The following is a 27,087-nucleotide window of genomic DNA, read 5'->3' as shown; positions in this document are numbered from 1 at the left end:
GAGGCAGGCCTTTGACTTTCAAGCCTCTTTCCTCTGGCCCCGCCCTCCTCTGGCGCAAGGGCTTCTGGGCAATGTAGTTCCACAAAGGCTCCTTCCCTGGTGCGTTTCTGCAACTGCAACGCAGCGGCACGAGCCTTCACAGTGAAAAACAAAATCAGGCTAAGAATATCAGCTCATCATAGTTTCACTGGTGAGGAAAGAAGAGCAAGCGATTGTTGATATCTTTAGAAATGTGTTTATTTTTAAAAAATACAGTTGCAAAATTAGGGTGGGTCCTAAAATATTGTATATATAATATACTGTACACAGGCTGATTATTATTATTATTACTATTATTATTATTTATTACTTGTACACCGCCCATCTGACTGGGTCGCCTCAGCGACTTTGGACGGCATCCAACAGAATATAAAAAACACAGCAAAACATCAAACATTAATAACTTCTCTTCAGCATATAATGAAAATAATGTAGTTAAGGTGCTAGATGCACCTCTGCGGGGAGGAAATCCCACAAATTAGGAACTGCCCCAGATAATGCCCTCTCCCAGGCTGACACCGCGACCCCAAGTTTCTAGAACAACAAAGAGCACCCCCTCTGTTGATCTTAAGGCCTGAGATGTTCTATAGGGGAGGAGGCATTCTTTCAGATATTTTGGTCCTAAGTTATTTCGAGCTTTAAACTCTGATGTGAGTGCCTTGAATTGGGCCTGGAAACAAACTGGGAACCAATTGCTTTTGATGGTAATGTGTATATATGGTATATTACTTCAGTGCTTGGTTGCTGTAAGAACAGGATGCTGGACTAGGGCGACCTTTTGGCAGCTGCCCCGCTAAATAAATCAAAATCAATACAATTGATTGCCCCCCCCCAAAAAACCTGCCCCCTCCTAACAAAAGGTGCCCCCCCTAACAAAAATCCTGGGTACGCCCATGGTTGACCCTGATAAGTTTGAAGGCCCTCCTTCATTCTAATGGGTTAGGGCCATGGACATCTGCCTGAAAATCCTGCCCTACCAGTACCTCTGTATCTGAATATGCATCATACATTCTCTCCCTCCTCCAGACCTGTTTACTGAGGCTTCAGCCTGATCTGCTTGCAAAAAGCTTATGCAGAGCTTAGACCACGTCTGGTCTTTATTGAGCATTAATTCTGATTTGTTTGCAGGGCGGTATATGACAATCAGCCCTTGTCCTTTCGCGGTGCTTATACATCTTCCCATTGGCCAATCGTTTATCTAACACAGAGCTTTCCGAACTTAGTGTGTCAGTTGTAGTGTGGAGGTGTGTCGCGCGAACGCTCCCCACTCTCCTCCCAGGGCTGGAAATGGGTTAGTTAAATCTCCGGTTTGCTAGTAAAACTGAATTACTGTGTTGCAAAATGATGCATGTCTAAAAGTGTGTCACCAACATGAAAATTTTGGAAATCTCTGAACACTTCTCAGTGTGCTTCCCCATCACTTTCCTAACCACAAAACATCATTTTTTAAAAGTATATTCGTTGTGCTATGGCGACAGAGCACTTTGACCCACATTAATTGTGCAAACCTAAATTTCCAGTATGTACTTGAATCCCTTGCCTCCCACTCCCACCTCTATCTATATAAGCCCTGTACAGTAAGCTGGGGTTATGTTCCAGGCCCCTGCGCGCATTAGCAAAATGCGTGTAAGTGGGGAGCACCCTCTACAAAGCCTCTAAATGCCTATTTTTACCTGCTCTCCATGCTCCTTTTCTTTTATACAGTACCTTTGCCTCCAAATCACCAGAAAGGTCAAGAAACACTGCAATCCAGCTTCCCCAACAGCTGTTCAACAGGGTAGTGCTGCAGCAGTGAGAGCTCCCATGCGCTGTTTTGGAGCCCATAAGTTGGTTTTCAAAGCTTTGTTTCTGGACTTTTGGCTCACTGGTGTTCTCTTCAGGCTCTATGGATGGTCTCCTCATGAGCCACGAGGACTTTCTGGCTCTCTCTCCCCACTTCCAGGTTTGAATTGAATTTATTTATTTGTTTCCCAGCACCTCAAGTATACGTGTTTGCACGCAGGTCAATTATGCATAAGTGGGGGATGCCTGTATTTGAAGAGCTGTCTGGATGAAGTCCAGTTTAAAAATAAATGAAGAGCCGTAAGTCACGTTCACACCATATGCTTAAAGCACAGAGATTTCCCCCAAAGAATCCTGGGAACTGTCATTTGTTAAGGGTGCTGGGAACCACAACTCTTTGAGGGAGTAAATTGCAGTTCCCGTGGTTATTTGGAGAAAGCCATGTGCTTTACACTTATGGTGTGGATGTCACCTTAGGCAATATAAGACCAAAAGCAGGGCGAGATGGAAATGAGAGTGCAGTTCAATGATTTGTCAGTGGGTCATTATATCAGTGAACAGTTGTTGTGCCAAGGCTGTGAAAAGGAATACCACATAATGGTTAAACAGGTGCACTGTCCAGCCTCAAAGGTTCAGTCCCAAAATAACTTTAGAAGGGGAGAAAGAGGCACAATCTTACTTTCCCTTGATGGTCCCATTTTTTCCTTTCTTTGCCACTTGGCATCAGTGGCTGCTAGGCTAATTTTAGGTGGGTTGCCAAGGCACCACCAGGCAGGGACGCGGACTTATAAAAAATATTGGGGGGGCCCGGGAAAGCTCATGAATAATAAATAAGCTCATGAATATGCAAATAAAGTGGCGCCGCCTCCTCGTGAGCGAATAGGGGAGAGCGTGCTGCGCCTAGCCCCATGGAGTCGGCGCCTATGAGAGAGCCAGAGAGAGAGAGAGAGAGAGAGAGAGCCCGAGAGAGAGCGAGAGAGAGAGAGAGCGCAGCCAAGCCCCCTTCACCGCCTGCCCCCTCTCCCCTCCTCCCTAGGCGGCAGCTCCGCCATGACCACAAACGGCGGCGGCAGCAGCAGCAGCCGCGCGCGGCCCGGGCTCCCCTCGCCGGCCGCGGGAGCCAAGGCGCGCGATAATTTGCTTAAATTATGTCAGCGGCGCCCGGCAGAGCAGCCCTCTCGGCCACGGCAGCCCGGCTCTCCCAGCCCCCGGGGGCCGCCCTCCTCCCTCGCGCAACCGCAGCGTTCCCGCCCGGGGAGGCGGCGCCCCCAGGAGAGGCGGCAGCAGCAGCCGCGCGCGGCCCGGGCTCCCCTCGCCGGCCGCGGGAGCCAAGGCGCGCGATAATTTGCTTAAATTATGTCAGCGGCGCCCGGCAGAGCAGCCCTCTCGGCCACGGCAGCCCGGCTCTCCCAGCCCCCGGGGGCCGCCCTCCTCCCTCGCGCAACCGCAGCGTTCCCGCCCGGGGAGGCGGCGCCCCCAGGAGAGGCGGCAGCAGCAGCCGCGCGCGGCCCGGGCTCCCCTCGCCGGCCGCGGGAGCCAAGGCGCGCGATAATTTTTTTAATTATTGGGGGGGCGGAGCCCCCCCAATAAAATTTTTGAGGGGGCTCGGGCCCCCTCAGGCCCCATGGGGTCGGCGCCTATGCCACCAGGCGAAGTCAGAAGCCAAGCTTCTAATTATAGCCGAGAAACTAATCTTTTTGCTTTCCCTCTGCAGCCCAGAGCACCAGCAGCTACAATGTGGACAAAACAGACTCGGTTTTTAATTTATATTGTACCCCAGGATTCTCAAGTCAGGCATACTGTGCTATTGTAAAGTCAAGAGATTTTAATATTATCAGTGGCAGCTGGTCAATTAGGGCAACTGGGACACTGCGCTACCAACCTCAGACAACCCTCACCTGCCTTTCTTCCTACTGACAACCAGGCCAGGGGGTGGCACTGCTTGCCAGCTCTCTTCTCCTTAGGTCTTATCCATGCCCCCATTTCCCTCGCCACTTTTACCTGGGGAAACCTGTTCTTTAGCACTGAATTGGAACAAACAGCATTCGGGTTTTCTGCAGATTGCTGCTTGTTCTGATTTAGTGCTAAAGAGTGGGTTGACCTAGGGGAAGTTGTGGAGCAACGGCAAAACTGCTCAGACCCATGCCTTGTAGAATTCAACAGGGAGGAGGGTGGGAACAAGCCAGAATTAGTTGGCTCCAGCTGTCATTGGCTCTAGCTCTGGCTCTGCCTACTGCTGGGCTCCCTGCCTTTTACCCATGCAGTCCAAATGGGCACTAGCCACCACTGAATGTAATTTAAATCTTCTGGTTACTTTAGTTCAGGACCGTCTCCTCTGTAAGTCCATATCCTTAAAAACAGACTCAAATTTTATCCTACTTAAGCCTTTGTGTATTTAAAATCTCCACGATTTTCTGTTAGTTCTCTCCCACACCCCTCAATCCCCACTGACTGTTAAGCCTTGCATTGTCTTTATCTAACCTGTGCTCACTTTTCCCCTGCACTCACTTCCTTATCATGTCTTCCTATCTTTAGTTTAATCATAGATAACTAGCATAGGTTACCAATTTCACACACATACACACAACCTGCTTCCAAAGAACCTTGGGATTTATTTGTTTTCTTATATTTCTGTCCCACTTTTCTTCCATCATGGAATCCCAAATTGTGTCCATGTCACTCCCAGGCAGTCACACATCCAGCTACTTGCCAGATCCATACCTCCATGTGGGAGTTTTTTGTATACTTCAGTGCCGCTGATGCATGCAAGTTTTTCACACCATCCATATGCAATGCTGTCATTGAACTACCATCCACTATTATTTTCCCATTTAATTTTCCTTTCCGGTGAGAAATCTAATCAGCATAAAAAGCCCACCATGTATGGAGACTCCATACATTAAAGCAGGGCCGGGGAACCTCTAGCCCACTGGCCAAATTTGCTTTGACAAGGGCCCTAATCTTTTCCTATACCACATACACCTGCCCCACATCTGACAGAATGTGACATCAGGTGTGGTGGCATGACTCAGTTCCTTGTCGGGAACTCGATCATACAGCCAATTCCTGCAGAGAGCAAGTTGATCAGCAGCCCTTCAAAGCACCATGTGGGGCTCTTAAGTAGGAGAAGGATCTGGCCTACAGGCCGGAACAGACTCCACACCCCTGCAGTAAATGAATCCAACTTAGGTTTATTATATGACCACTGCCATCCCTCTCCATGTCTTATTTAAGGGACTGATTAATAGAAAGCCTAAAGTCATTGTTTATTTATTTAATGTACTTTATTTTATTGTTAACTGTGGATGTCTCTGTTTAATGGAAGTGCCCAAATAAAAAATTGTAAACTAAATTTGTAATTAAAAATACTACTCAAGACAAACATTTTTAATTTTGTTTATAACTGCGTTGCATGTATGATATGATAATAGAAATTATAGAAACACAGTGAGAGAGACTTCCGTTCACCATTGGGGGGGAGGCATTACTGTATGCCACTTTTCTCTAAGCGTTCAAGGACGTCCCACGACGAAAAATCTGGAAATAAGAAAGATGGGGAGGCGGAGAAATCCGAACAAAGCTCCAGCCAATGGGCGCAGTCTGTGGTGACGTTCCAACTCACGGTCTACCCAATAGGACCGCAGCGCAGCTTTGATCAATGAAACACGGAGGCGGGACGTTCCAGAGGAACGAGGCCGCCGCTTGGCAAATGACACAGCGACGCACACCAATTGCCGTTATCAAGCCCCGCCCCGCTCGGGCCTGTCAAGCGTTGGGACCAATGGCGCGTGCCGAGGACGGATTTTCTATCAGGGAGAGACCCCGCCTTTCCCCCTTCGCCCTATGAGGGGGGTAGCGGGCGCGGCCTCGCGCCAGGCGGGATCCAATAAGAAGGCAGGGGCGGGGACTGGAGGGTTCTAGCAGGTTCCAGAAGGCTGGTGGGAAAAAGGAAAGGCGGGCGCAGGAAGGAGGAAAGGCTTAACTAGAAGCGGCAGCGGTGGCGCGGGAGACTTGGCCGGCGCCATGGAGAAGGTGGGCGAAGTGGCTGGAGCTTTTTAGTAACCGCAAAGGCTCATGGGAAGGTGGCGGTGCTAGAGGGGGTCTCGGGAAGGGGAGAGAGGGGGAGAAAATGTGGTGTGAGGTGCTGCTGAGATTATTTTTTGCAAGGGATTCTGGGGGAAAAGGGGTTCTGACGGGAGAGGGGGTTTCTTTTTGAAAAGGTGGTCGGGGCAAAGGACCATGGGAAGGACTGAGGGGGGGTGTTAGGAATGGGAAGGGGGTCCGGAGTAGTTTTTGACGGGATGATTGCGAAGAGGGGGCGGCTATACCTGTGCAAAGCATTATGGGAAGCCTTCGTAGGTCAGGTCATGAGGGGATCTTGAAGGGAGCAAGATCACCTCCTCATAAGGGGCCTTCTGCGGGAGGCGGGAGGGAGTGGCTGAACTGCGAAGGTCCTGAAGGGATAAAGAAATAAAGGGCTCTGCAAGGCCTCGTGTGAAGATCTGAGTTGGGGAAGGGGGTCTGCGGGGGGGGGGGGAGGCTAGGCTTGTCTGAAGTGGGGAAGGTTTATGGGCTCTGTGCCAGACATCATGGAGGGGTTTTCAGCAAATACATACTGTAGTGTGATGGGGCTACATCCGAATTAGGGGTCCTGGGGTATCACGGCAGGGCTAGGAGTGTAGGGGGAAGGGGCTGTGGCATATGAATTGGAGGGCTGAATGGCAGGCTTTGTAGGGCTGGTGGATTCAGTAGTGTGTGGGGCAGAGGAACTAGATTTCTGTGAGGGGTCGCAATAAGCTTGATTTATTAATTTCATAAAATGTACATAACCCTTGATTGCAGGGGTCATTGAACCAATAATGTCATTGGAGGATGGGAATTAAGGACTATCATCAAAGAGGTCATGAGAACGAGAGACCATTAAAAAGGTGGCTACAGAGTTAGAGCTTGAGGCGAGGCTCCTTGCAGCATGGTTTGTGAGCTCGGTTTTGTAGGAAAAAACTTATATTAATAAGTAATCTGTGATGCTTTGAAGATGGTGCCATACCATACATTCAAAACTTAATGACTTTCTCCAAAGAATTCCGGGAACTGTAGCTTTTCCCTTCACAGAACTACAGTTCGCAGCATCTCTAACAAACTATGATTCCCAGGATTCTTTGGGGGAGGTCATGAGTTTTAAATGTGCATTGGGTGTGCTTTAAATGTATGGTGTGGATCTACTGTGAGTGGACTCTTGAACCATCACAGGTAATTTATGTGCATAAGTTTATTTCTAAAGCCTACCCCTCAAGCTATGCCCCACACCAATGCAGCTAGTACTGCTCCTCAGGTAATCCCCATTTCCCACTCTGCATTGTTCCTCACCACAGTATTCCCCTCCCAAGCTGAAATCCTCACCTTCCTCCTCAGTCCTGGGATGCAGTCTTTGAGGTGGAGCCCATGAGGGAAGCAGTATCTTGACAGACATCTTGAATAAGATGTAGCAGCCTGATGGATTTTGGTAGATAGGGTAGCCTGTTGTGGAGCATGCAATTAAAATAGCACAAATGCCAAAAGCTCTACCTCATTTTGGAAATTTGATCTTTAATATTTATGGAAGCTCCACTAGGGGTTGTGATTCCTAAGGCCTGGATTGCGGCAGGAATAATCTTGCAGGAAGATCTGTAGAGTAGCTTTAGGGGCACATGGTGACAGTATGTGTGGAACCGTTGGAACTAGGCAAAGGACTGTAGCTTAATGTAGCTCTTACTCTGTTGGTACAAGATCCCAGCTGTAATTCCTGGTATCTCTAGGTAGGACTTGGAAGTTGGAATGGTGTAAAGCTGGAGGCCTTCCAGTCTGTGTAGACAGTGCTGAGCTAGATGGACCAAAGTTCTGATCCAGTAAAGGCAGCTTCCTATATTTCTAGGTGAATTGTATAGTTTTGGTAGCATGAGCAAGTTGATGGCAGTTTTCTGAGTGAAGTGCTTTAGGTGCGGATGCAGCTTTATAACCCTTGTGAGATGGAGCAAGCAGTTAGGCTGAGCAAGGCTCAGTGGGGCATTGCAGCTTTTAAAAAGCCTGTTTGTTTTCCAAAGGAGCCTTCTGAGCCGATCACAGCCTGCATGTTGCAGCATGTTCGGCACCTGCTAGAAGGAAACTTTTGAGGTAGGAATTGCTGTCACACTTGGGAGTGATGGCAGTGGTCAACATAGAGACCCGTTCTTTGTATCCAAAAGGTCCTAGGTTCAGACCCTCGCATCTCCCAGTAGGGGCTGGGAATGGCTTTTACCTGGGACCCTGGAGAGGCACTCCTAGACAGTGTAGACAGTCCTGAGTTAGATGGACCAACAGCCTGATTCTTCATAAGGCAGTTCCTGTGACTAGCAACTGTTGCACTAAGGTCTTTCCCAGTCTTCTTAGCAAAAAGCCTTTTAAATTGGAACTACTGTAAACCTAAAGCATTTTGCTTGCAAAGCATGTGGTATGCCACTGAGCTATGGTGCCAGCTCACTTCCTGACATAGGAGCTGCCTCCCCGTTCCAAATTGTTAAGTGTGTCTTTTGTCTGTGAAAATGGGTATAGGAAGAAAGTAATCTTCAACAAAACAGGCCTCAAGCTTAGCGAGGTGGTGATTCCACACTGGCAAGTGAAAAACAGAGCCCATTGCGCCGAGTGTTTAGGTGAATCTGCCAAGGTTATACCATGGCAACCTGGCTGTAGTCCACCTGCATCACTTCACAATACTGGCCTCAGCTTTCTTTCTTTCCCCACTGTCCCTCCTAAATGTTTGGTGTGTGGCTGTAGGGTAATATGCTGCTTCTAGAGAAAGTTTACCACCTCCATGCCTTGCCTGCCAATTTGTGCCCTTTCTGCATGTGACATCTTGCTGTGTTTTATTGTACAGCTGTGTCTCTCTAAGACTGAAAGGGCTCTAAAATCCTTACATGTGTAGCTTGAACGGTTTGTCCCAAATTAATGCCGCTAAGTGGAGATTGTTTTCCCCTTGGCTGTCTGTAATTTCAGCAAGCAACCCCTATCTGAATAGAGCCGTGATTCAGAGGGAGCTGCCTCCAGCTTCCTGTCCCCCTTAGGAGCAGCCTTGGACACAGCAGGGACAACATTCTATTTGCATCAGCAGATGGTGGGCTGCTAATTCATTTGGGCTGCGGATGCTGCAGTTTCAACTCCCTTGGCTACCTGTGGAGGCGGTGACTCATACCTGGGGGCCTGTCCCTCAGGCTCATGTCATTTCTTTCTAGAGGGAAACAGTCGCTGGGAATATCTTGCAGCAGCTTTGGCCAACTTACTCACCTTCAGGTGGGAAAGAAGTGTCTCACAGCTGTCACTCGTAAGAAGAAAAGTGCGCCCACTTTTAAGCAATAGAGGGTTCAACACTTTCTGTGTCATATAAAACTGCAAAGAAGTGCAATATATTATTCCCTATAGAGATGCATATGTGAATGCAGTCCTGTGCAGCATAAGCCCTGGCAGCTAAATTCAGCCAGGTTGATTGGGGAGCCTTATAAAATGGAATGCCCAACAACTGACTTCTGTCTGGAAGTGATGGTTGAGAATTGGTGTCTTATTGCAGATATTTAGAGTACAAGAAACCTAAACCTGAACCACTTCACAACTGTTGCCACACTGCACAGATTTCATTAGCTGAAGTCTGTTTATTTCTTACAGTTGCTATAATCTGAGGTAGGCAGACTTGGGGGTCTTTTTTAAAAAACAAAAAAGCGCATTCCCAAGATCTACCAATGAAAGTCAAGTACAGGCATAGGCAAACTCAGCCCTCCAGATGTTTTAGGACTACAACTCCCACCATCCCTAGCTAACAGGACCAGTGGTCAGGGATGATGGGAATTGTAGTCTCAAAACAGCTGGAGGGCCAGGTTTTCCTATGCCTGGTCAAGTACAAAAGATACAGAGTAAGAGTTAAGGAGCAGGGTGCCTCTGAACATATTCCAAGTCTTGGGATTTGTGTTCAGTACTTCCTTAATTTCAGCAACCTAATTTAGGTGGGAAAATAATGTTTTGTTGCTATTGTTAAGCAGTTGGGAATGGGTAACTCAGCCAGTTGATCGTGATCCATTTTCTCCCTGTCCCTGCTTAGTGGCTAAGAGGTTAAGAGACTGTGGAATTCCTTGGTTCACATCTTTGCATCTGCCCTTAACTCACAAGCCACCCTCAGCCCCTCCATCTGCAATTCCGCCCCCTACTCTTTATATGCTGCTTTCTGCCAAAGTGGTGAACAGCATATTAAAACAAAATACAGTGGGACCTCGGGTTACAGACGCTTCAGGCTACAGACTCCGCTAACCCAGTACCTCGGGTTAAGAACTTTGCTTCAGGATGAGAATAGAAATTGCGCAGCGGGAGGCCCCATTAGCTAAAGTGGTGCTTCAGGTTAAGAACAGTTTCAGGTTAAGAACAGACCTCCAGAACGAATTAAGTTCTTAACCCGAGGTACCACTGTACAAAAATGCCATAAAGCATCAATCAAATGTAAAAAGGCAAAATCACACCATGGGAGTGCAAGAGGCAAGCCATTCCAAAGTCAGGTGCTTTTGCTAACCCTGTATCCCACTCAAGGAGCTGGAAAGCTTGAGAGGAGGGGGATAAGTAATGCTGACCTACCTTATAGTGCTTTTGCTAGGATTTTATCTAGAGATGTAAAAATTGCATTGATGTATTATTACTATAAGTTGTGTGTTTTGCCTTGGGTAAGTAGCTGAAAATGGGTGTGCAATAAACTTACAGGGGCCAGAAACTTACTTTCTCCCCGCCCCCCCCCCCCCAAAAAAACCTTTAAAAAGTCTGCTGAAGAGAGGAGGGCCTTTTGCTTGCTGACCATCAAACTCCAATTTTTAGCAAAAATGCCTCAATTCAAGGTTATAGCAACAGTGGGAGTCAGAATCAGGGCATTTACTCATCTGAGATGCTCAGAGTTTGGTAAGAAGTAGTTCACTGGAGCAATAGGTTCTTTTTCTGGGTTACTGGTGCACAGAATCCTCAGCAAGCTTTTGACTTCTTTTTTAATTCCCACCAGGTGAATGAATTGAAAGAGAAGGGTAACAAAGCCCTGAGCTCAGGCAACACGGCAGAAGCTATCAAGCACTACTCAGAGGCCATCAAATTGGATTCTGCCAATCATGTGCTGTTCAGCAATCGGTCTGCTGCTTATGCCAAGAAAGGCGAATATCAGAAAGCCCTGGAAGATGCTTGCAAGACAATTGAACTGAAGCCAGAGTGGGGCAAGGTGAGGAACCTCCTTCTAGCCAAGGAGACATGACACAGCTGTGGGGAAATGCCCATTCCATACACCAGGTGTGAGAAACCTTTTGGCTCTTCAGACGTTACTGAACTGTCAACTCCCATCAGCCCCAGCAAGCAAGGCCAAGGGGATGGAGTTGTAGTTCAGCAACGTATGGAGGGTGAAGGTTTCCCTATCCTTGCCGTATACTATTATTCTGTTTGGTGGACGTGATTCCAGAATGAGAGCCCCAAGGTTTTGCCCTCCCTCACTTCACAAGGAACAAGAGAGAAGTGGGCATTAAATGCCTGTCAATGAAGTCGCTGCAGTTCAGGCGTAGCATTTTCTTTCTGTGCGTGCTGGGGAAGCACTGTGTAGCTCAGTGGTAAAGCATGTCCTCTGCATGTATAAGGTCCAGTCCTCAGCATCTTCAGGCAGGGTTGGGTAAGATTCTCATTTGAATGGAATTTTGGGGGGCCACTATCGGTCAGTGTAGACAATTAAAAAATCAGTTATTGAAGTTCCTACTACATTTTTATCCTTCTAAGGCACTCGGGGTAGCATAAATTGCTCTCCCCCACCCCTATCCTGAGGTAGGTCAGACTGAGAGATAAGTAACTGGCTTGATGTCACCCAGTGAATTCCATGGCTGAGTAGGGATTTGAACCCAGGTCTAACCTACTGCATCATACTGCAGATACTTGGCCAAAGTGTGTCATGCACCACCGTTGTATATGCAAAGTCTGCAGGCTAAAGGAGGTTCTTCCTTGCAACTGTTGCATTGGTTTGCAACAACTGGTAGTTGGCATAGTCAATTAGTCAAGCAGCTGCCTTCAAGCATGGGTGAACTAGAGTTTTGTATAGTCCTTCATGTCTGTGAGTTTTGGAAGACTGATATATTGGCTGCTCTGCCTTGTCTCATACCGTATTTGCTGACCTGGCTGCTCTTCTTCTCTTCTAAGGGCTATTCCCGAAAGGCAGCTGCCTTGGAATTTCTGAACCGCTTTGAAGAGGCCAAGAAGACATATGCAGAAGGGCTGAAACATGAGCCAGGCAACGCACAGTTGAAGGAAGGGCTGCAAAACATGGAGTCCAGGCATGCAGGTGATGGAAGCCACACCCTGATCTGCTTCCTTCCCTATCTCTTAAGACTTGCCTACATGAACTAGTTCTGTGGCTAACGTGACATGGAAGTTTGAGAAATTATCCCATGACAAGGAATTGGATAAATTGGCCTAGGAAAGGCAGTGTTCCCCAACCTTGCTGCCCTCCAGGTTTTATTGGACTGCAGCTCTCATTAGCCTTGATCACTGGCCATGCTGGCTGAGGCTGATGGGAGTTGGGAGTCCCCTGACATCTAGAGGGCAGCAGGTTGGGGAAAGCTGGCGTAAGGGGATCCATGCTGATGAAGCTTCATAACTACAGGACAACTGATTGCAGTAACCTTCCCTGCCTGTACCCTGTACCACAAAGGGAAATGGCTTTGGTACAGGGGTTGTGATGCAGATTTCAATAATAAAATTGAAGAGCATCAAATACATATATAGCTGGATTTGACTATTGATAAGAGGGCCATGTTGTGATGGCACATGCTTTTCCAGCAAAGTCATGAAGGTTTTCTTGGTGGTTGCCTGTCAGTTGTGAGAGCCCCACTTGACATCTGTCTGGAAACAGATCTGAGTTGGGAGAGCTTAAGCGACACGGCTGAGCTTTGAAGACTCTTGGATTTTAAAATGATTTGATGTAATAAATAATAATAAAAAATTATTTATACCCCGCCCTCCCTATCCAGAACCGGGCTCAGGGCAGCTAACACCAATGAAATTACAACGAAACATAATTGGGGTGGGGGGGAACAAAAAACAAAAAAACCCAGTTAATTAAAATACGGGTTAAAATAAAATTTAAAATGTAGCTTTTCAAATGCTCAGCATAAGAGCATAACTGTACTGTGTACCATTCTGGTGGCCTCGCTGCAAAAAGGATATTGTAGAGTTACAAAAAGACATCCCCAAATAAGGGGATGGAGCAACTCCTCCATGAAGAAAAGTTGTAGTGTTGGGACTTTCTAGTTTAAAGACAAGAGGCGGCATGATAGAAGTTTATCAAATTATGCATGGCATGGAGAAATTGGCTAGAGAAAAGTTTTTCTCCCTCTCTCAGAACTAGAATTTGTGGAAATCCCTTGAAGCTGAATGTTGGAAGATTCAGGACAGATAATAGAAAGTACTATGTTGTGTGTAGTTAAACTATGGAACGCATTATCATAGGAGGCTGTGATGGCCACCAACCTAGGTGGGTTTAAAAGTGAATTGGACAAATTCATGGCAGAGAGGGCTATCCGAGGCTTCTAGCCATGGTGGCTAGGTTCTGCCTGCACAGTTGGAGACAGTAACGTTTCTGAATACCCGTTTCTGGAAACCACAAAAAGGGAGAGAGCTCTTGAGTGACACAGAATTTCTGGAGACCGACAAATCGGGCATCCATAGCAGTGACCAGAGGAGGAATGACTGCTAGGAGGAGCGCAGAGAAGAAACATCATGGTGCATCTCTAGCACAACCAAACACCCCAATACCCTTTTACTTGACAGAAAATCATGAAGCTACAGGTCTTCAGTGCCTGGTGCATTTGCTCCACCAGCTGAACTCACTCAAGATGAAGGAAAGAGGGAGTGCTTCTGTTTCCTTATCAAAGCCTTCTTTAACCTGGTGCCCTCTAGATGTTTTGGACTACATCTTCCATCAGCCCTAGCCAACACTATCATGGAGGGCGCCAGGTTGGCAAAGACTTCCCTAGATTGCATGGATAAGATAGCTACAGGCTATCTCCAAGACCTGCAGTGAGTGCAGACACCTATTCCAGAAGGAATTTAGATCTTGCAGATAGCTGGGCTTCAGTCTCATTAGTGTGAGTCAGAACTGTAGGCTGGGCTTTCTGTTTCCTTAGCTCGGGGACCGCAGGTATTCAGCAGCACTGCTGTTTCCACACAGTCTAGCTGTTGAAAGATGTGAATAATGTGGGCATGTGGCAGCAGGAACCTCACACCTTCCATGAGGTAATCTTCCCCCTGGGTTTTCCCAGAGCTTACAGATGGTGGAGGGCAGGGGGGAAGGCCCTGTTGTCAAGAATGCCGCTGTGTGTCACTCAAAACTGATATTGCCTTTCTTCTCTCCCCTGCCCTGGTCATCCTTCAGAAAGGAATCTCATGAACCCTTTCAACTTGCCCAACCTTTATCAGAAGCTGGAGAGTGATCCCCGCACAAGAGGCTTGCTCAGTGATCCGAGCTACAGAGAACTGATTGAGCAGCTCCGCAACAAGCCTTCAGACCTGGGGGCGTAAGTGCCTGGAGTGGGAGTTGGGAATTGTATGGTGTAGGAATTGTCTTTCCGAGTCATGCCCAAAACTCATCGGGCCCAGAATTCTATCTCACAGCTTGCTAAATGTTCCTGGGAGCTCATAAGTGGAGCTTGATGGTGATTGTCTTATCCTGCTTCTCATTGCCAGTATTTTGGCATTCACAGATAACATTGCTTTTGTGTGTGTGAATATAATTTAACTATCACAGTTAATAATTTTGTGAACTTGACAGAAGGGCAGTTTGAGGTTGTCATGGCAGCTGTACCGCTTGAAGGGAACACCATTAAAATGAATTCCAGGATATAGGAATTGTGCAAGGCAGCTTAAGAAATATTTAAATCACAATAGTAGAATATAGCAAAAGTAAAAATATAACTGTCAGGCATAGTAGATAAAACATAGTGTTCAGCAGAATGTCTTCAACCTGGTATATTCAAAGTCTTTTGGAATGAAAATTTATTGAGATCCAGGAGCACCTCTAAATTTCTAACTAAGGGTTCATATTTACTTTTTTAATGTGCTTGAAGTCCGGCAGCAACCAGGAAAAAAACCTGCTTCGTGCATAGTATTGGAAATTGAGTTAATGTGGGTGGCGTTCAGCACAAGGATCTTCAGTTTCATAGGAAGTTTGTAGCAAAAACCTCAAAGAGCCTTAAACAGGGTGTCTTTTAAGACAGTCTTTCATAAAATTGATGGACTTGGTCCATTTCAGAAAAATCACAGAAACATGGCTGCCCCTCAAAGCTGCTGGAGTATTCAATAGTCTCACAGTTAGAAAATGGAGTCTGACACTGACTTGCACAGAACTAGATCCTGGGGGCTATGTCCACCTATATCTTATTCAGAGTAGTCTAATTAAAATGAATGGACCTGCATCAGTCATTGATTTCAATGGGTCTGTTCTGAGCCAGACCAACATTGGTTGCAACCTCAAGTCTCCAGCACTTAATCCACCAGGCTGCAGTTCTGTGTGACCTATTTTGTGGCCTGCCTTCGTGACAGGAAACTAAAGGACCCGCGAGTGATGACAACCCTTGGGGTACTACTTGGAGTCGACTTGGCCAGTGCAGATGATGAGGACGAAGCAATGTCTCCGCCCCCTCCGCCACCCCCCAAGAAGGAGCCCAAGCCAGAACCCATGGAGCAAGACCTGCCGGAGAATAAGAAGCAGGTACTGCCTGCTGGCCCAGGAGACTTGGCTGCAATAGTAGAGTGTTCCCTCTCAGCACTATGTACCTTATTCAGAAGATATATTGACTGGCCACCTTTTCTTAAAAGCTTTTTTATAGCTGTCATCTTATCACAGGTTTTATTTATTACCATACAAAATACCGAGGGTACATAAAAACAAAATTAATACACAGTAATCAAAAACTCGTACTTAAGGGAGTGGGTGGTGCTGCGGTCTAAATCACTGAGCCTCCTGTGCTTGCTGATCAGAAGGTCAACTGTTCAAATCACCACGACAGGGTGAGCTCCCGTTGCTCTGTCCCAGCTCCTGCCAGCCTAGCAGTTCGAAAGCACTTCAGTGCAAGTAGATAAATAAGTACCGCTGCAGTGGGAAGGTAAACGGCGTTTCTATACGCTCTGGTTTCCGTCACTGTGTTCCATTGCACCAGAAGCAGTTTAGTCATGCTGGCCAATGATCCAGAAAGCTGGCTGTGGACAAATGCCAATTCCCTCAGCCTGAAAGCGAGATGAGCGCAGCAACCCTATAGTCTTAACCGTCCAGGGGTCTTTTACCTTTACTCTTATATCTTACAGATTAGGTCTAACATGACCCAGTGAAATTAATCAACATGGCAAATTTAGGTCCATGAACTTCAGTGGGTCTACTTTGAGTATAACTTGGTTCAAAAGAACCCTATACTCTGTTTTGGTGAACTGCCCAGAATGTCAACCACTGGGTGGAATGGGAATGTAATTGATAAATAATGGTACTAAAATACATCAGAAATCCATTATCAGAAAAATGTGGCAATATCAAAATATCCTCATTAAAGGAATGCTGCAGCTTTCACCAGGCCCACAAAATATATTGATGTCCGTAACAAGCAGATCTGTCTTGGAGGGTATTCCACAGCTGGGATGCCAGAACCATAAAGCTCTCTGGTAGCTTCACACCTAACACCTGAAGTTGGGGCGAGGGGTGTGGTTTTTCAGGGTCTCAACTGATCTCAAACACTGGGCAGGTTCAAATGGCCATCCTTGAAATACACTTACAAAGCTTTTAGCATAAGAAATGCTGTCTCTGGCAAGGTGGAGATTTTTTGGCTGAATTATGTCTTGCCATTCTGCAATACTAGTTATTAAGTTGAGTGTCTGTTGCCTTTCAGGCTCTTAAGGAAAAAGAACTGGGGAATGAGGCTTATAAGAAGAAAGATTTTGAGGCAGCCCTGAAGCATTATGACAAAGCAAAGGAGCTGGATCCAACCAATATGACATACATCACTAACCAAGCAGGTGAGATTGTGGGGCATCATTCTTCCCATCCCAGGCAGAGCTGAGGTGCATGAACAGCCTTATGGTAGGTTTGAAATGGCAAAAAAACAAAGCTTAGCGTGGGCTGGAGTTGAACCAGGTCAGTAAGGTTCCTTTAAACCAGGGGTGGGAACCCTGTGTCCCCCCCATATGTTTGGTCATTGTCGTGCACTGGTCCATTCCTGGGTACTAACAGAGAAAGCAGTGAGGCTGAAGTTAAGGCTGGTTGAAGGTTGTGGGACCATGGATAGCTCGGAATGAGCAACTTGCTCTGACAAAGATTAGGAGCGAAATGTTGGAGAGATGGCTTGCTCTTGCCAGAGGCCTGAACTGATAGCTTGAAAGCAGGCCAAACGCCACATAAATTTTATTTTCATAATAAATAAAACTAGACGGAGGCTATGGATTTCCCAGCCAGAGGTCTTCGTTTGTAGCTCACCCAGTCTTGGGAAATCAGGGGTTCACGACTGTGTCTTTCCCCTTCCTTTTCCTGTAGCGGTGTATTTTGAGAAGGGGGACTACAACAAGTGCCGGGAACTGTGTGAGCAGGCCATTGAAGTGGGACGCGAGAACCGGGAGGATTACCGGCAGATTGCCAAGTGAGTGGCATTCACATTTTTTGCTCTGCCCACTTTCCCCTCTGGCTCCACCCACCACTGAGCTATGTGGTAGAGCATTTGATTTTTTGAAAACGTGGTTGCTTAATTTAAGACGTTGAGCTAATTCAGGGGTGAGAGATGTGGAGAACCTGTGACCCTCTAGAAGTTGTTGGACTCCGACTTGTTTCAGCCCCAGCCAGTGTGACCACAGGTTAGGGATGATGGCAATTGTGATCTAATGGAGGGCAACAGGTCTCCCACCCCTGAACTAATGAGACCTGACTGCTGACTGAATAAAGCTTTATGCATGAGCTGAATGGAAACTTGAGTCATGACGGCTTGAAATGTACTCTGTTGCATGGTGCTGTGTGACCTAGATTCTGCTGTGCTATAAAATCACTACCCTGCCTAGCCTGCCTAACATAAATGTAAGAAGATGGCTGGACTAGATAGACGTTTGGCCTGACCCAGCAGGAGCCTGTTTTCTACAATGGCCAACCAGAAGGCCCCCAAGCAGAGCTGAGTGCAGTAGCCCTCTCAGCCACTGGTAGCCCTTGATAGCTTAATTCCTTCCTTGAATTTGTCTCATCCCCTTTCAAAGGCATCCTAGTTGGCTGCAATCACCACATCTGGTCATAGCCAAGCTCCATCATTTAACGTATGTGAAGACACGATGACGGAGAGTTCGGTTGATAGAGCATGAGACTCTTAATATCAGGGTCATGGGTTTGAGCCCCATGTTAAGCAAAAGAGTTCTGCATTGCTCTGAAATTCTATGATTCTAAGATGTACTTGTTTTTGCCTGTGCTGAATCTCCTTCTAGTAACCTTCACTGGATAATCCACCCTGGGTCTTTAGTATTATGAGAGGGAGAACACTTTCTATCTACTTCTTCCACATAGTGCAGAATTTTATACACCTGATCCATCCCTCTGATCCATTTTGGTTGCTTTCTTTTCTTCCTTTCTCTTTTCTTTTTTGTGTTTACAGTATCCTTCTTAAGAAGCAGTAGCAAGAACTGTACACAGTATTCCAAATGTGCTCGCAACATAGATGTATATAAAGATTATTTTTCCTAGCATCCCTTAGCATGGGATTTGTCTTTGTCCTGCATGCCCCTGCCCTTCCCCTGCAACAAAGCCTCCTGGGAATCATGGGTCAGGGTTCTTCACCTATTGGATGCTTTCCAGCCGCTCATTCCATGGCCTGTTCTCTTGAATATAGAGCTTATGCCCGGATTGGCAATTCCTACTTCAAGGAGGAAAAGCACAAGGAAGCCATTCAGTTTTACAACAAGTCTCTGGCTGAACACCGGACTCCGGATGTACTGAAAAAGTGTCAACAGGCAAGTGTTTGTTTGCAAGAGCTTTGCTATAGCTCGGGGTTGGGAAACCTCTCCCACTCCTGATGTGGCTGGCCTACAAATCCATACTCCAGCCGAATCTGCAAACTCTGGCTCCCCCGTGCAGTTGTGGCCCACCCGTTTTTCCCAGCCATGCATTGGTCTGTCTTGTTCAGAATTGTCTACTCTGATTGGCAGCAGCTCTCCCCAGTGTCTTGAGCACAGAGAGGACTCTCTCCTATCTCCTGCTATCTGCTCCTTTTTGACTGAAGATGCTGTGCACCAAATTGGGACCACCTGCATGGAAAGAATATGTTCCATCACTGAGCTGTGGCACCACGTTTGACATTTAGGAAGTTGCCTTCTATCGGTTTTGACTATTTGTCCAGCTGGCTCAGTGTTTACTGTGACAGTGGCTCGCCAGGCACATATCTGTCATGTCACCTCCTAGCTGGTCCTTTCAAATGGAGATGCCAGGGATTGAACCTAGGACCTGCAACACGCAGAGTATGTCTTCTACCACCAAACTCTGACCCCTCTCCGTAGTCTCTGCTGGTGCTTCCTTATGCTAAAATCAGGTGGCTTGGTCCATCTAGTTCAGTATTGTCAACGCCAGTGATTCCCAAACTTTTTACCCCACTATCCATTTGAAAATTGCTTACAGCTTTGGTGGGCTGTGCAATGCTTTCTTTGCCTGTTGCAATGTGTTGTGCTAAATGCTGTTGATTTTTAATTGTCTATTTATAGCTTTTTTGCAGTATTTTACTGTATTGCGGTTTGAATTTCATAGAATTCAAATTGTAATACAATAAAATACAACGTAAGAATCAAAAGTAGCATATTTTTTTTTACAATAATCAATATGAATACCATACTTGATGCAGTGAATGTGCTGCCTCCCATCTTCAAAATCGAACCCATAGACCTGCTGTGGACTACCTGACTGGAGTTTGTGGGCCACTGGTGGTCCACAGACCAGCATTTGGGAACCCTTGGTCTGCCCTGACTGACCTATTAATTTCAGTGATTCTACTTTGAATATAACATAGTTGGCTATGACCCTGAGTGTTAACACTGGCTATTCATTCACGTCCAGGGTGATTGTGACCATTTTAAAGCCCTATGTGGCTTCGGTGCCAGTTACTTAGGAACACATTCTCTTTTACTTCTTTGAGATTTGATGAGGAGGCTCTTCTGCACATCCCCTGGACTATGGCCATATCAGGATTGATGTGGCTGAATTACTGAACTCTCTGAGGAGACTCATTTGCCCCTGCTCCCTTTATATGCGGTCCTCTGACTAGTCAAAAGTTGTTTCATTTAGGTAGGTGGTGTGTAAGCTGGCATGATAATATGGTGTGCTGTTGCTTACAATTGAAAGGTTGGCTATCAGTCTTCTTAGGTTAGGGTTGCTGGGGAAGGATAGGGACCCTCTCTCCAAATTTTCTAATAGCACTGACACCTTGAATCCATTCAATAAGGCTTAGCTGCTTCATAAATCTGCTGCCTCAGATCTGACAGGACTGTTCAAGCTCACTTTCTGTTTCAGGCTGAGAAAATCTTGAAAGAGCAAGAAAGAGTCGCCTATATAAATCCTGATCTTGCTCTGGAAGAGAAAAACAAAGGCAATGAGTGTTTCCAGAAAGGTAAGGGACTGTGCTTGCGTGTCCATTGTTCCGTGTACTGAAAGGTAGCCACTGCAAAGAGCAGGGGGCTCCTTGTTAATTGCAGAGACTGTCTAGGAAATACTGGCAAGAGTAGCTGAGTGATCGATTTTTGCAGAAGAAATAGGCCCAGATGCCTAACTATCCTGTCCATAGTGACTGAGTTTCTGTAAGGGCATGTGTTGAACTGGGAGCATATTAAGCCATGTAACTAATGTAGTTTGCTTGTCACTTTATAAAATTTCTTTCATATAATGTACAGGTATAACAATCAATAAAAACAGCTATAAAAGCAAGTAATAACGTTCCAGTTAGAATGGTATAAAATTCAACAAAAGTCTTACTTTGGTGAACCAGACCTCCCTTCGTAGTTGATGTTTTGGTAAAGAATGTGCAGACTTTGCAAGATCCCCAAGTCACATCTGGCCATAAACTCACAAGGTGGGCTTAGATAAGCCTCCTTTCTCCCAACACTGCCTCCTCTCCAATCTACAATATGGGGTTGATAGTGCTAACCTACCTTAACATGGTTATTGACACAAGAAAAGCCTTGCTGCATCTAGTCCTGCATCCTGCTTCTCCACAGTAGCTAACCCATTGCCTCCAGGAAGCAGAGCTGGAAAGCAGCATCCCTTCCTAGCTAGAAAAGTGAACAGGAGCAATCAGTCAGGACCTCTATTCCATTCCTTGCCCCACATGCCTTTCCATTGTGGTTCCCCAGCCGTTCAGAATTCCATGGTATAGCCAGTCCTTATTAGGCTGCCTTTGGGGATTTCCCTTCTTTAGGTTATAGTTAACATTGTTATCAGTACAAACATTTAGAATGTTTTTGTACTTCTGCAAACTTGTTGGTTCTGCCAAGCCTGCCAATAGCTCCCGCTTTTCCGTGGGTGGTGCTATTTTTTGGCTAGGCATGAAATTGCACACATGGCCTAAACATTGGATACGAAGGGAAAGTCAACTGCCTCTCAGCATGGAGTTCACACTTAGCTGTGCCTAATCAGTCCTTCGTAAGGATTATTGAAATAACGTGTGGAGAATTTGGATCCTTCAAAAAACCTCTATATGAGTTAATGACTCTCCTTCCCTCGCAGGGGACTATCCACAAGCAATGAAACACTACACAGAAGCCATCAAACGCAACCCCAACGATGCCAAACTGTACAGCAACAGAGCTGCTTGTTACACCAAATTGCTGGAGTTCCAGTTAGCAGTAAAGGTCAGGATCCTAGGCCAGTGTTGTGCAAATTGTGTTCTGGGGGGAAAGGGCTCTTACCAGAAGCTCATTGGGTTCTTCAGTGTTAGATTAGTTTTGGTGGGCACACTTCCTGGAAAGGGGCTTTTCTGTCTGTATTTTCCTTCTTCTGCCAAATATAGGGGAGTGTTGGTTGTGTCTGACAACACACTCCCTGTGCACAGCACATGTGCCCCTTTAAATGTGACCCCAAATCCTCTACAAGGCTGGGAGCTCTGTGGCAGACAATTCAACGCAGAAGTTAAGAGAAACTTGAGGTGTAGGCATAGGAGGCTGCCTTGGTATGGAGCCAAACTGTTGGTCCATCAAGCTTAGTATTGTCTTCACCAGAAGTGGGGGAATGAATTCAGTCAGTGAGCCAGATTCTTACCTGCCACAGGCCAACTTTTGTCAGGTGGGCAGGTCACCAATGGTAAGGCTATTCCCATTCAGCAACAGCCATAGCTGGTAGACCAGCTGAAACTGGCAAGAGACACTCCAGCTGCTAAGGTATCTGGCCATGGAAGAAACCACCTTGTTTGGTGTCCAGCTTTTTATCTTTGCAGGGAGCTCTTTTATAAGGAAGACCTTTGCAATCTGAAGTTCAGACCCAAATTTGCCACCTCATCTGCCACTTATGTGAACTAGGCTTAGGAGCAGGGATAGGGAACCTCTGGTCCCTCAGATGGTCATGGACTAGAACTCCCATCATTCTCCCTGTGGCTTATAGGAGTTTGAATCCAGCAATTCCTGGAAGGCCGCAGGTTCCCTATCCCTGCTTTGCAAGCAACTACTTGAAAGAAGCTCAGGTGTCTTGGCACAACAAGGCCTAGCTAACGTTGTGCCTGTAACCTACCCACAAACAGCCATAGGTGGTTCAGGATAATCCATGTGGTCTTGGTAGCTTTATAGTCCTCTCCAGGGAGGTGTTCTGAAGGTGATCTCTGATTCTTTGGTACCACTAGCCTGCTGGAATTGAAGGTAATCCCACACTTAGGCAGACTAATTAGGCCCCCAGTGTGGTTCCATGGTTAGGAGTGGTAGAGATGGATTGTTCTTCCCATTCCCAAACTTGGCAGTCTGATAGCAGAGGCATAAGCATCCGGGGGTACAGATGGAGGGAAGGCTTTTCTGACTGGGAATGGTTGGAGAAGGAACAGATGAGCCTTGCACTCATTCCTGAAAAATCAATTTTTAAAGCAGCTTCTCTTCCTTCCACAGGACTGTGAAGAATGTATCTGCCTGGAACCCACATTCAGTAAGTACATGAATATGTCAATTGGAAGGAAGTGATTTGGGAAGGTTAAAGGCAAGAACAGGTCAGCAGGCAAGGACTTGGGGTTATGCAGCTTAAGTGATGGTTGGAGAGTGGGTTTAGGTTTAGCAGCCAGTTATCTGCAAAATCCCATTGTGATGGGGGGTGCACCTTGTTTCAAGATAACACCAGGCAGTATCTGGGCTGAGAGGGGCAAGCTGCTAGCCAGTTAGCTTAAAGAGCACTTAATTGGGACAAGGTGCTTGAATAAACAAAGGGGGTGGGGTGGGCAGACTCAAACTGAGATATATGAAGGATAGGGTAAAAGATGCAAGTAAGTTCAAAAGTTTGATGACTTTTGCTCTTGGCTTGCAGTCAAAGGCTACACACGCAAGGCAGCAGCACTGGAAGCAATGAAAGATTATACCAAAGCCATGGATGTCTACCAGAAAGCCCTTGAGCTGGACTCCAACTGCAAGGTGAGCATGTTCTTGTATCCTAAATCTACTTTCCATCAATCTCATTGGGTGATTCAGAGATGTTCAGGTATAATTTGGGGATGGAGGGGATTCTATTTCTGCCTCCCCCAACCTGGTGCCCTTCAGCTGGTGTTGAACTCCCATCATCCCCAGCCAGCGTGGTCCCAGTGGTAAAGGAATGAAGGGAGTTGTGGTCCAGCAGCCTCTAGGGGGCACCAGGAAGGTTGTTGCAATCGTTACGCAGAATCTGCCTTTACAATTTTCAAGGCCCACAAGGGGGTGGTGGCGAATAACTTTTCCCTCCATCCGGCCTTGAAGCCTTGTGATCAAAACCAATGCAGAGAAATAAGAATTTTGCTGGTGTGGTGAAAATATTCAAGGGAGGAGGGCGGGGAAACACCCATCTTGAAGTGCCCTCATGGTCCTGCCTATTTCCTACAGGAAGCTACAGAGGGCTACCAGCGATGCCTCATGTCCCAGTACAACCGCAATGACAACCCTGAGGATGTGAAGCGCCGTGCCATGGCCGACCCTGAGGTGCAGCAGATCATGAGTGACCCGGCCATGAGGCTGATCCTTGAACAGATGCAGAAAGACCCACAAGCCCTAAGCGAGTAAGTGAGGGCAGGGAGAAAGCACCAGTGTGGACGGTAGTGTGATGGCTCTTAACACAGCCTGTGTGGTGGCTCAGATGATGTGCTGGTCCACCTCATGTTGTCTTCACAGGCAGTGAAGTTCTAGTTTATAAGTGGAATGTTTGATGTTGAAGGCCACTAAAGACACAGAGCACTTTGCAGTCTAGCAATAAGCACAGATCAGCATGTAGGCAAATTGTTTTGCATTTATTCTGATTTTGCATGCTTCTGGATTCAGTTGAGAACTTCTTAAAAGTTCAGAAATGTTAAAAGTTTCTGAGATTTGGAGTGTGGTGCCATGAGAGACATGAGAAGTAGAGAGGTTGAGAGAGAGAGATGTGCAAGACCTGGCGTGGCTGACCTTTGATTCTCCAGATGCTGCTGAACAAAAGCTCCCATCATCCCCAGCCATTGGCCATGCTGGCCAGATGCTCATGGGACTTTTGTAGTTCAACAGTATCTGCAGGGCAACAAGTTAACCAACTCTGGGCTAATGTGTCAGATTAGAACCTGGATTCAAATCCCCGTGTATCCATGAAGCTTGCTGTGTCACTCAGGGTCAGTCACTGTCTCTCAGCCTAACTCACAGGGAGACACTGGGGATAAAATGGGGAGGGTAAATCTATGTACACCACTTTGAGGTCCTTTGGCATTGCGGGGTGGAGGGTGGGGGAGAGTTGAGATATAAACGTAATACCCGTATATACTCCAGTATAAGCCAACCCAAATATAAGCCGAGGCACCTAATTCTACCACAAAAAACTGGGAAAACTTATTGACTCGAGTACAGTGGTACCTCGCAAGACGAATGCCTCGCAAGACAAAAAACTCGCTAGACGAAAGGGTTTTTTGTTTTTTGAGCTGCTTCGCAAGACGATTTTCCCTATGGGCTTGCTTCGCAAGACGGAAACATCTTGCAAGTTTGTTTCCTTTTTCTTAACACCGTTAATACAGTTGCGACTTGACTTAGAGGAGCAACTCATAGAACGCGGTGTGGTAGCCTTTTTTGAGGTTTTTAAAGACTGGTATTTTTGAAGCTTTTCCAAAACTTTCCTGACACCGTGCTTCGCAAGACGAAAAAAATCGCAAGACGACAAAACTCGCGGAACAAATTAATTTCGTCTTGCGAGGCACCACTGTATAAGCCGGTTTACCACATCACAAACCTGGGAGCTTTCGGGCTGCTTGTTCTTCCGCCGCTGCCAGCGGCAAAGTTGGAGGAGGAGGAGGAAGGAGCAGCCCGAAAGGACCCTCACTTGAGTATAAGCCAAGGGGGGCTTTTTCAGCATAAAAATGATGTGGAGGTAAGCTTTGAAGAACGCATCCATAAAGACTAGATCAAGGTTTCATGAACTTGGGACTCAAGTTGATTTGGGACTACAACTCCCATCCATCATCCCTAGCTAGCAGGACCAGTGGTCAGGGATGATGGGAATTGTAGTCCAAAAACAGCTAGAGACCCAAGTTTGAAACACTGGACTAGACATATGCACTGCTTTGACAATGCAGTGCCCAGTTGCACCTTGCTGCCCTGTGGCCTCTGAAACCCTCTGGTCAGTTGCTTGCAGTGAAACCTTGCCTTGATGCTGATAAAAAGATCCCGCTATGGCAGGGAGAGGGAGCCAGGTGTGGCAGGACTATAGCTCCTGACATTTGGCCATGCTGGCTGGGGCTGATGGGAGTTGAAGTCCAGCAACACCTGGAGGGCTGCCAGTTTCTCCCATCCCATGGTTTGGCCTCACGGTGGGGACAAAGGTCCTGACTTGACACAACTCTCCTCTTTTCCTTTCCCACAGACACTTGAAGAATCCCGTCATTGCTCAGAAAATCCAGAAGCTCATGGATGTTGGTTTGATCGCAATTCGGTGATGATTTTGACTCTGCGCCCTCCCTCCTTCCCCTGTTGAAAAGGGCAGATGGGACTTCTGGATGCTGGCAACGCAGTCCAAGGGCGCCCCCACCCCTTCTGTCAGAGGCAGAGACTTGTACAGTTGAGCGGTGTGTTAGTCTCTCTCGCACATATACATGCGTGTGTGCTCACATCAAGCACCCTGCCAGCACAGGGCGTGGCCTCTCAGTCATTGTGGCCCCATCGCTCTGCCACTCAGCAGTTATTTCCATTTGTGAGCTGCTCTCTTCTTTCCCTCCCCGCTCCCCCCTCCCAAGTTTTTAATTATCTTTGCCGATGGCTGTGGCGTGGAGAAAGCGCATCACTCGTTCATTTGTCTGGTTTCTTTTGGCTGTGAGGCTGCATTTTTTTTGTCGTCTGCTGCACATCCAATAAAAAAGCAAAGTTAGTGGCCTTGGCTTCCCGAGTCGCCTCCGTTCATGTCAAGGTTCTGGTCTGAGCATGTGCATGCTGGCACTCTCACCCGTAGCAGGCAATCAAAGGTGGCTTCTGCAGTCATGTCTGCACAAGGCCTTTGGCTTTTCCAAGCATAGATGGTCTCTGGTAGCGTGATTTCTTCAGTACCTTCCTGTGGACATCTTAATTCTTCTTCAAACCAGATCACTAATTTGATCTTGTCTAGGGTTCTGTTCTCACAATGGCCAGCCAGTTGTTCCAATGCGCAGCCCACCAGCAGGACCCGAGTATGGCATCAACTCTCCCCATTTGCAGTTTCTAGCAACTGGCATTCAGAGGCATGCTGCCTCCAGCAGTAGAGGAAGAATATAGCCATCGTGGCTAGTAGCCATCAGTCACTTTTCCCTCTGTGAATTTGTCTAACCCTTGTTTTAAACACCCCCCAAGTTGGTGACCATCACTGCCTCTTGTGGGAGCAAACAAACATTCCTAGTGATTGTCCATGCTGGCTGGGACTAATTGGAGAAGGCTAACAACGGGAGACCATGGGCTCCTCATCTCTGAACTAGACTACAGTAATAGCAGTTAGGTCTGTGTGTACTTGGCGTAAAGTCCATAGGCTGTTTTATTGCAAGCTCATTCTCCAAACTTGACCAAAACAATACCATCCAC

The 27,087-nt window shown here is 46.9% G+C and overlaps 1 protein-coding gene and 1 long non-coding RNA gene across 2 annotated transcripts; both read left to right on the top strand.

Moving 5' to 3' along the window:
• Positions 1 to 71: 71 nt before the first annotated feature.
• Positions 72 to 4,933, top strand: LOC144325903 (uncharacterized). Its single transcript, XR_013391061.1, has 3 exons — positions 72 to 190; positions 1,744 to 1,981; positions 3,536 to 4,933. It is a non-coding gene; the product is annotated as an uncharacterized LOC144325903 (long non-coding RNA).
• A 767-nt stretch (positions 4,934 to 5,700) lies between these two features.
• On the top strand, positions 5,701 to 26,417 carry STIP1 (stress induced phosphoprotein 1). Its single transcript, XM_028709756.2, has 14 exons — positions 5,701 to 5,853; positions 10,859 to 11,068; positions 12,025 to 12,166; positions 14,258 to 14,399; positions 15,424 to 15,592; positions 16,758 to 16,884; positions 17,399 to 17,501; positions 18,726 to 18,846; positions 20,393 to 20,489; positions 21,602 to 21,726; positions 22,963 to 22,999; positions 23,372 to 23,475; positions 23,917 to 24,089; positions 25,907 to 26,417. The coding sequence occupies exons 1-14, from the start codon at positions 5,845 to 5,847 to the stop codon at positions 25,977 to 25,979; spliced, it is 1,632 nt and encodes a 543-aa protein (XP_028565589.1). The 5' UTR covers positions 5,701 to 5,844; the 3' UTR covers positions 25,980 to 26,417.
• Positions 26,418 to 27,087: the final 670 nt, after the last annotated feature.

This window comes from Podarcis muralis, chromosome 16 (genome assembly GCF_964188315.1).
Source record: "Podarcis muralis chromosome 16, rPodMur119.hap1.1, whole genome shotgun sequence".
NCBI lineage: Eukaryota > Metazoa > Chordata > Lepidosauria > Squamata > Lacertidae > Podarcis > Podarcis muralis.
This window is presented reverse-complemented; position numbering and strand designations above follow the sequence as displayed.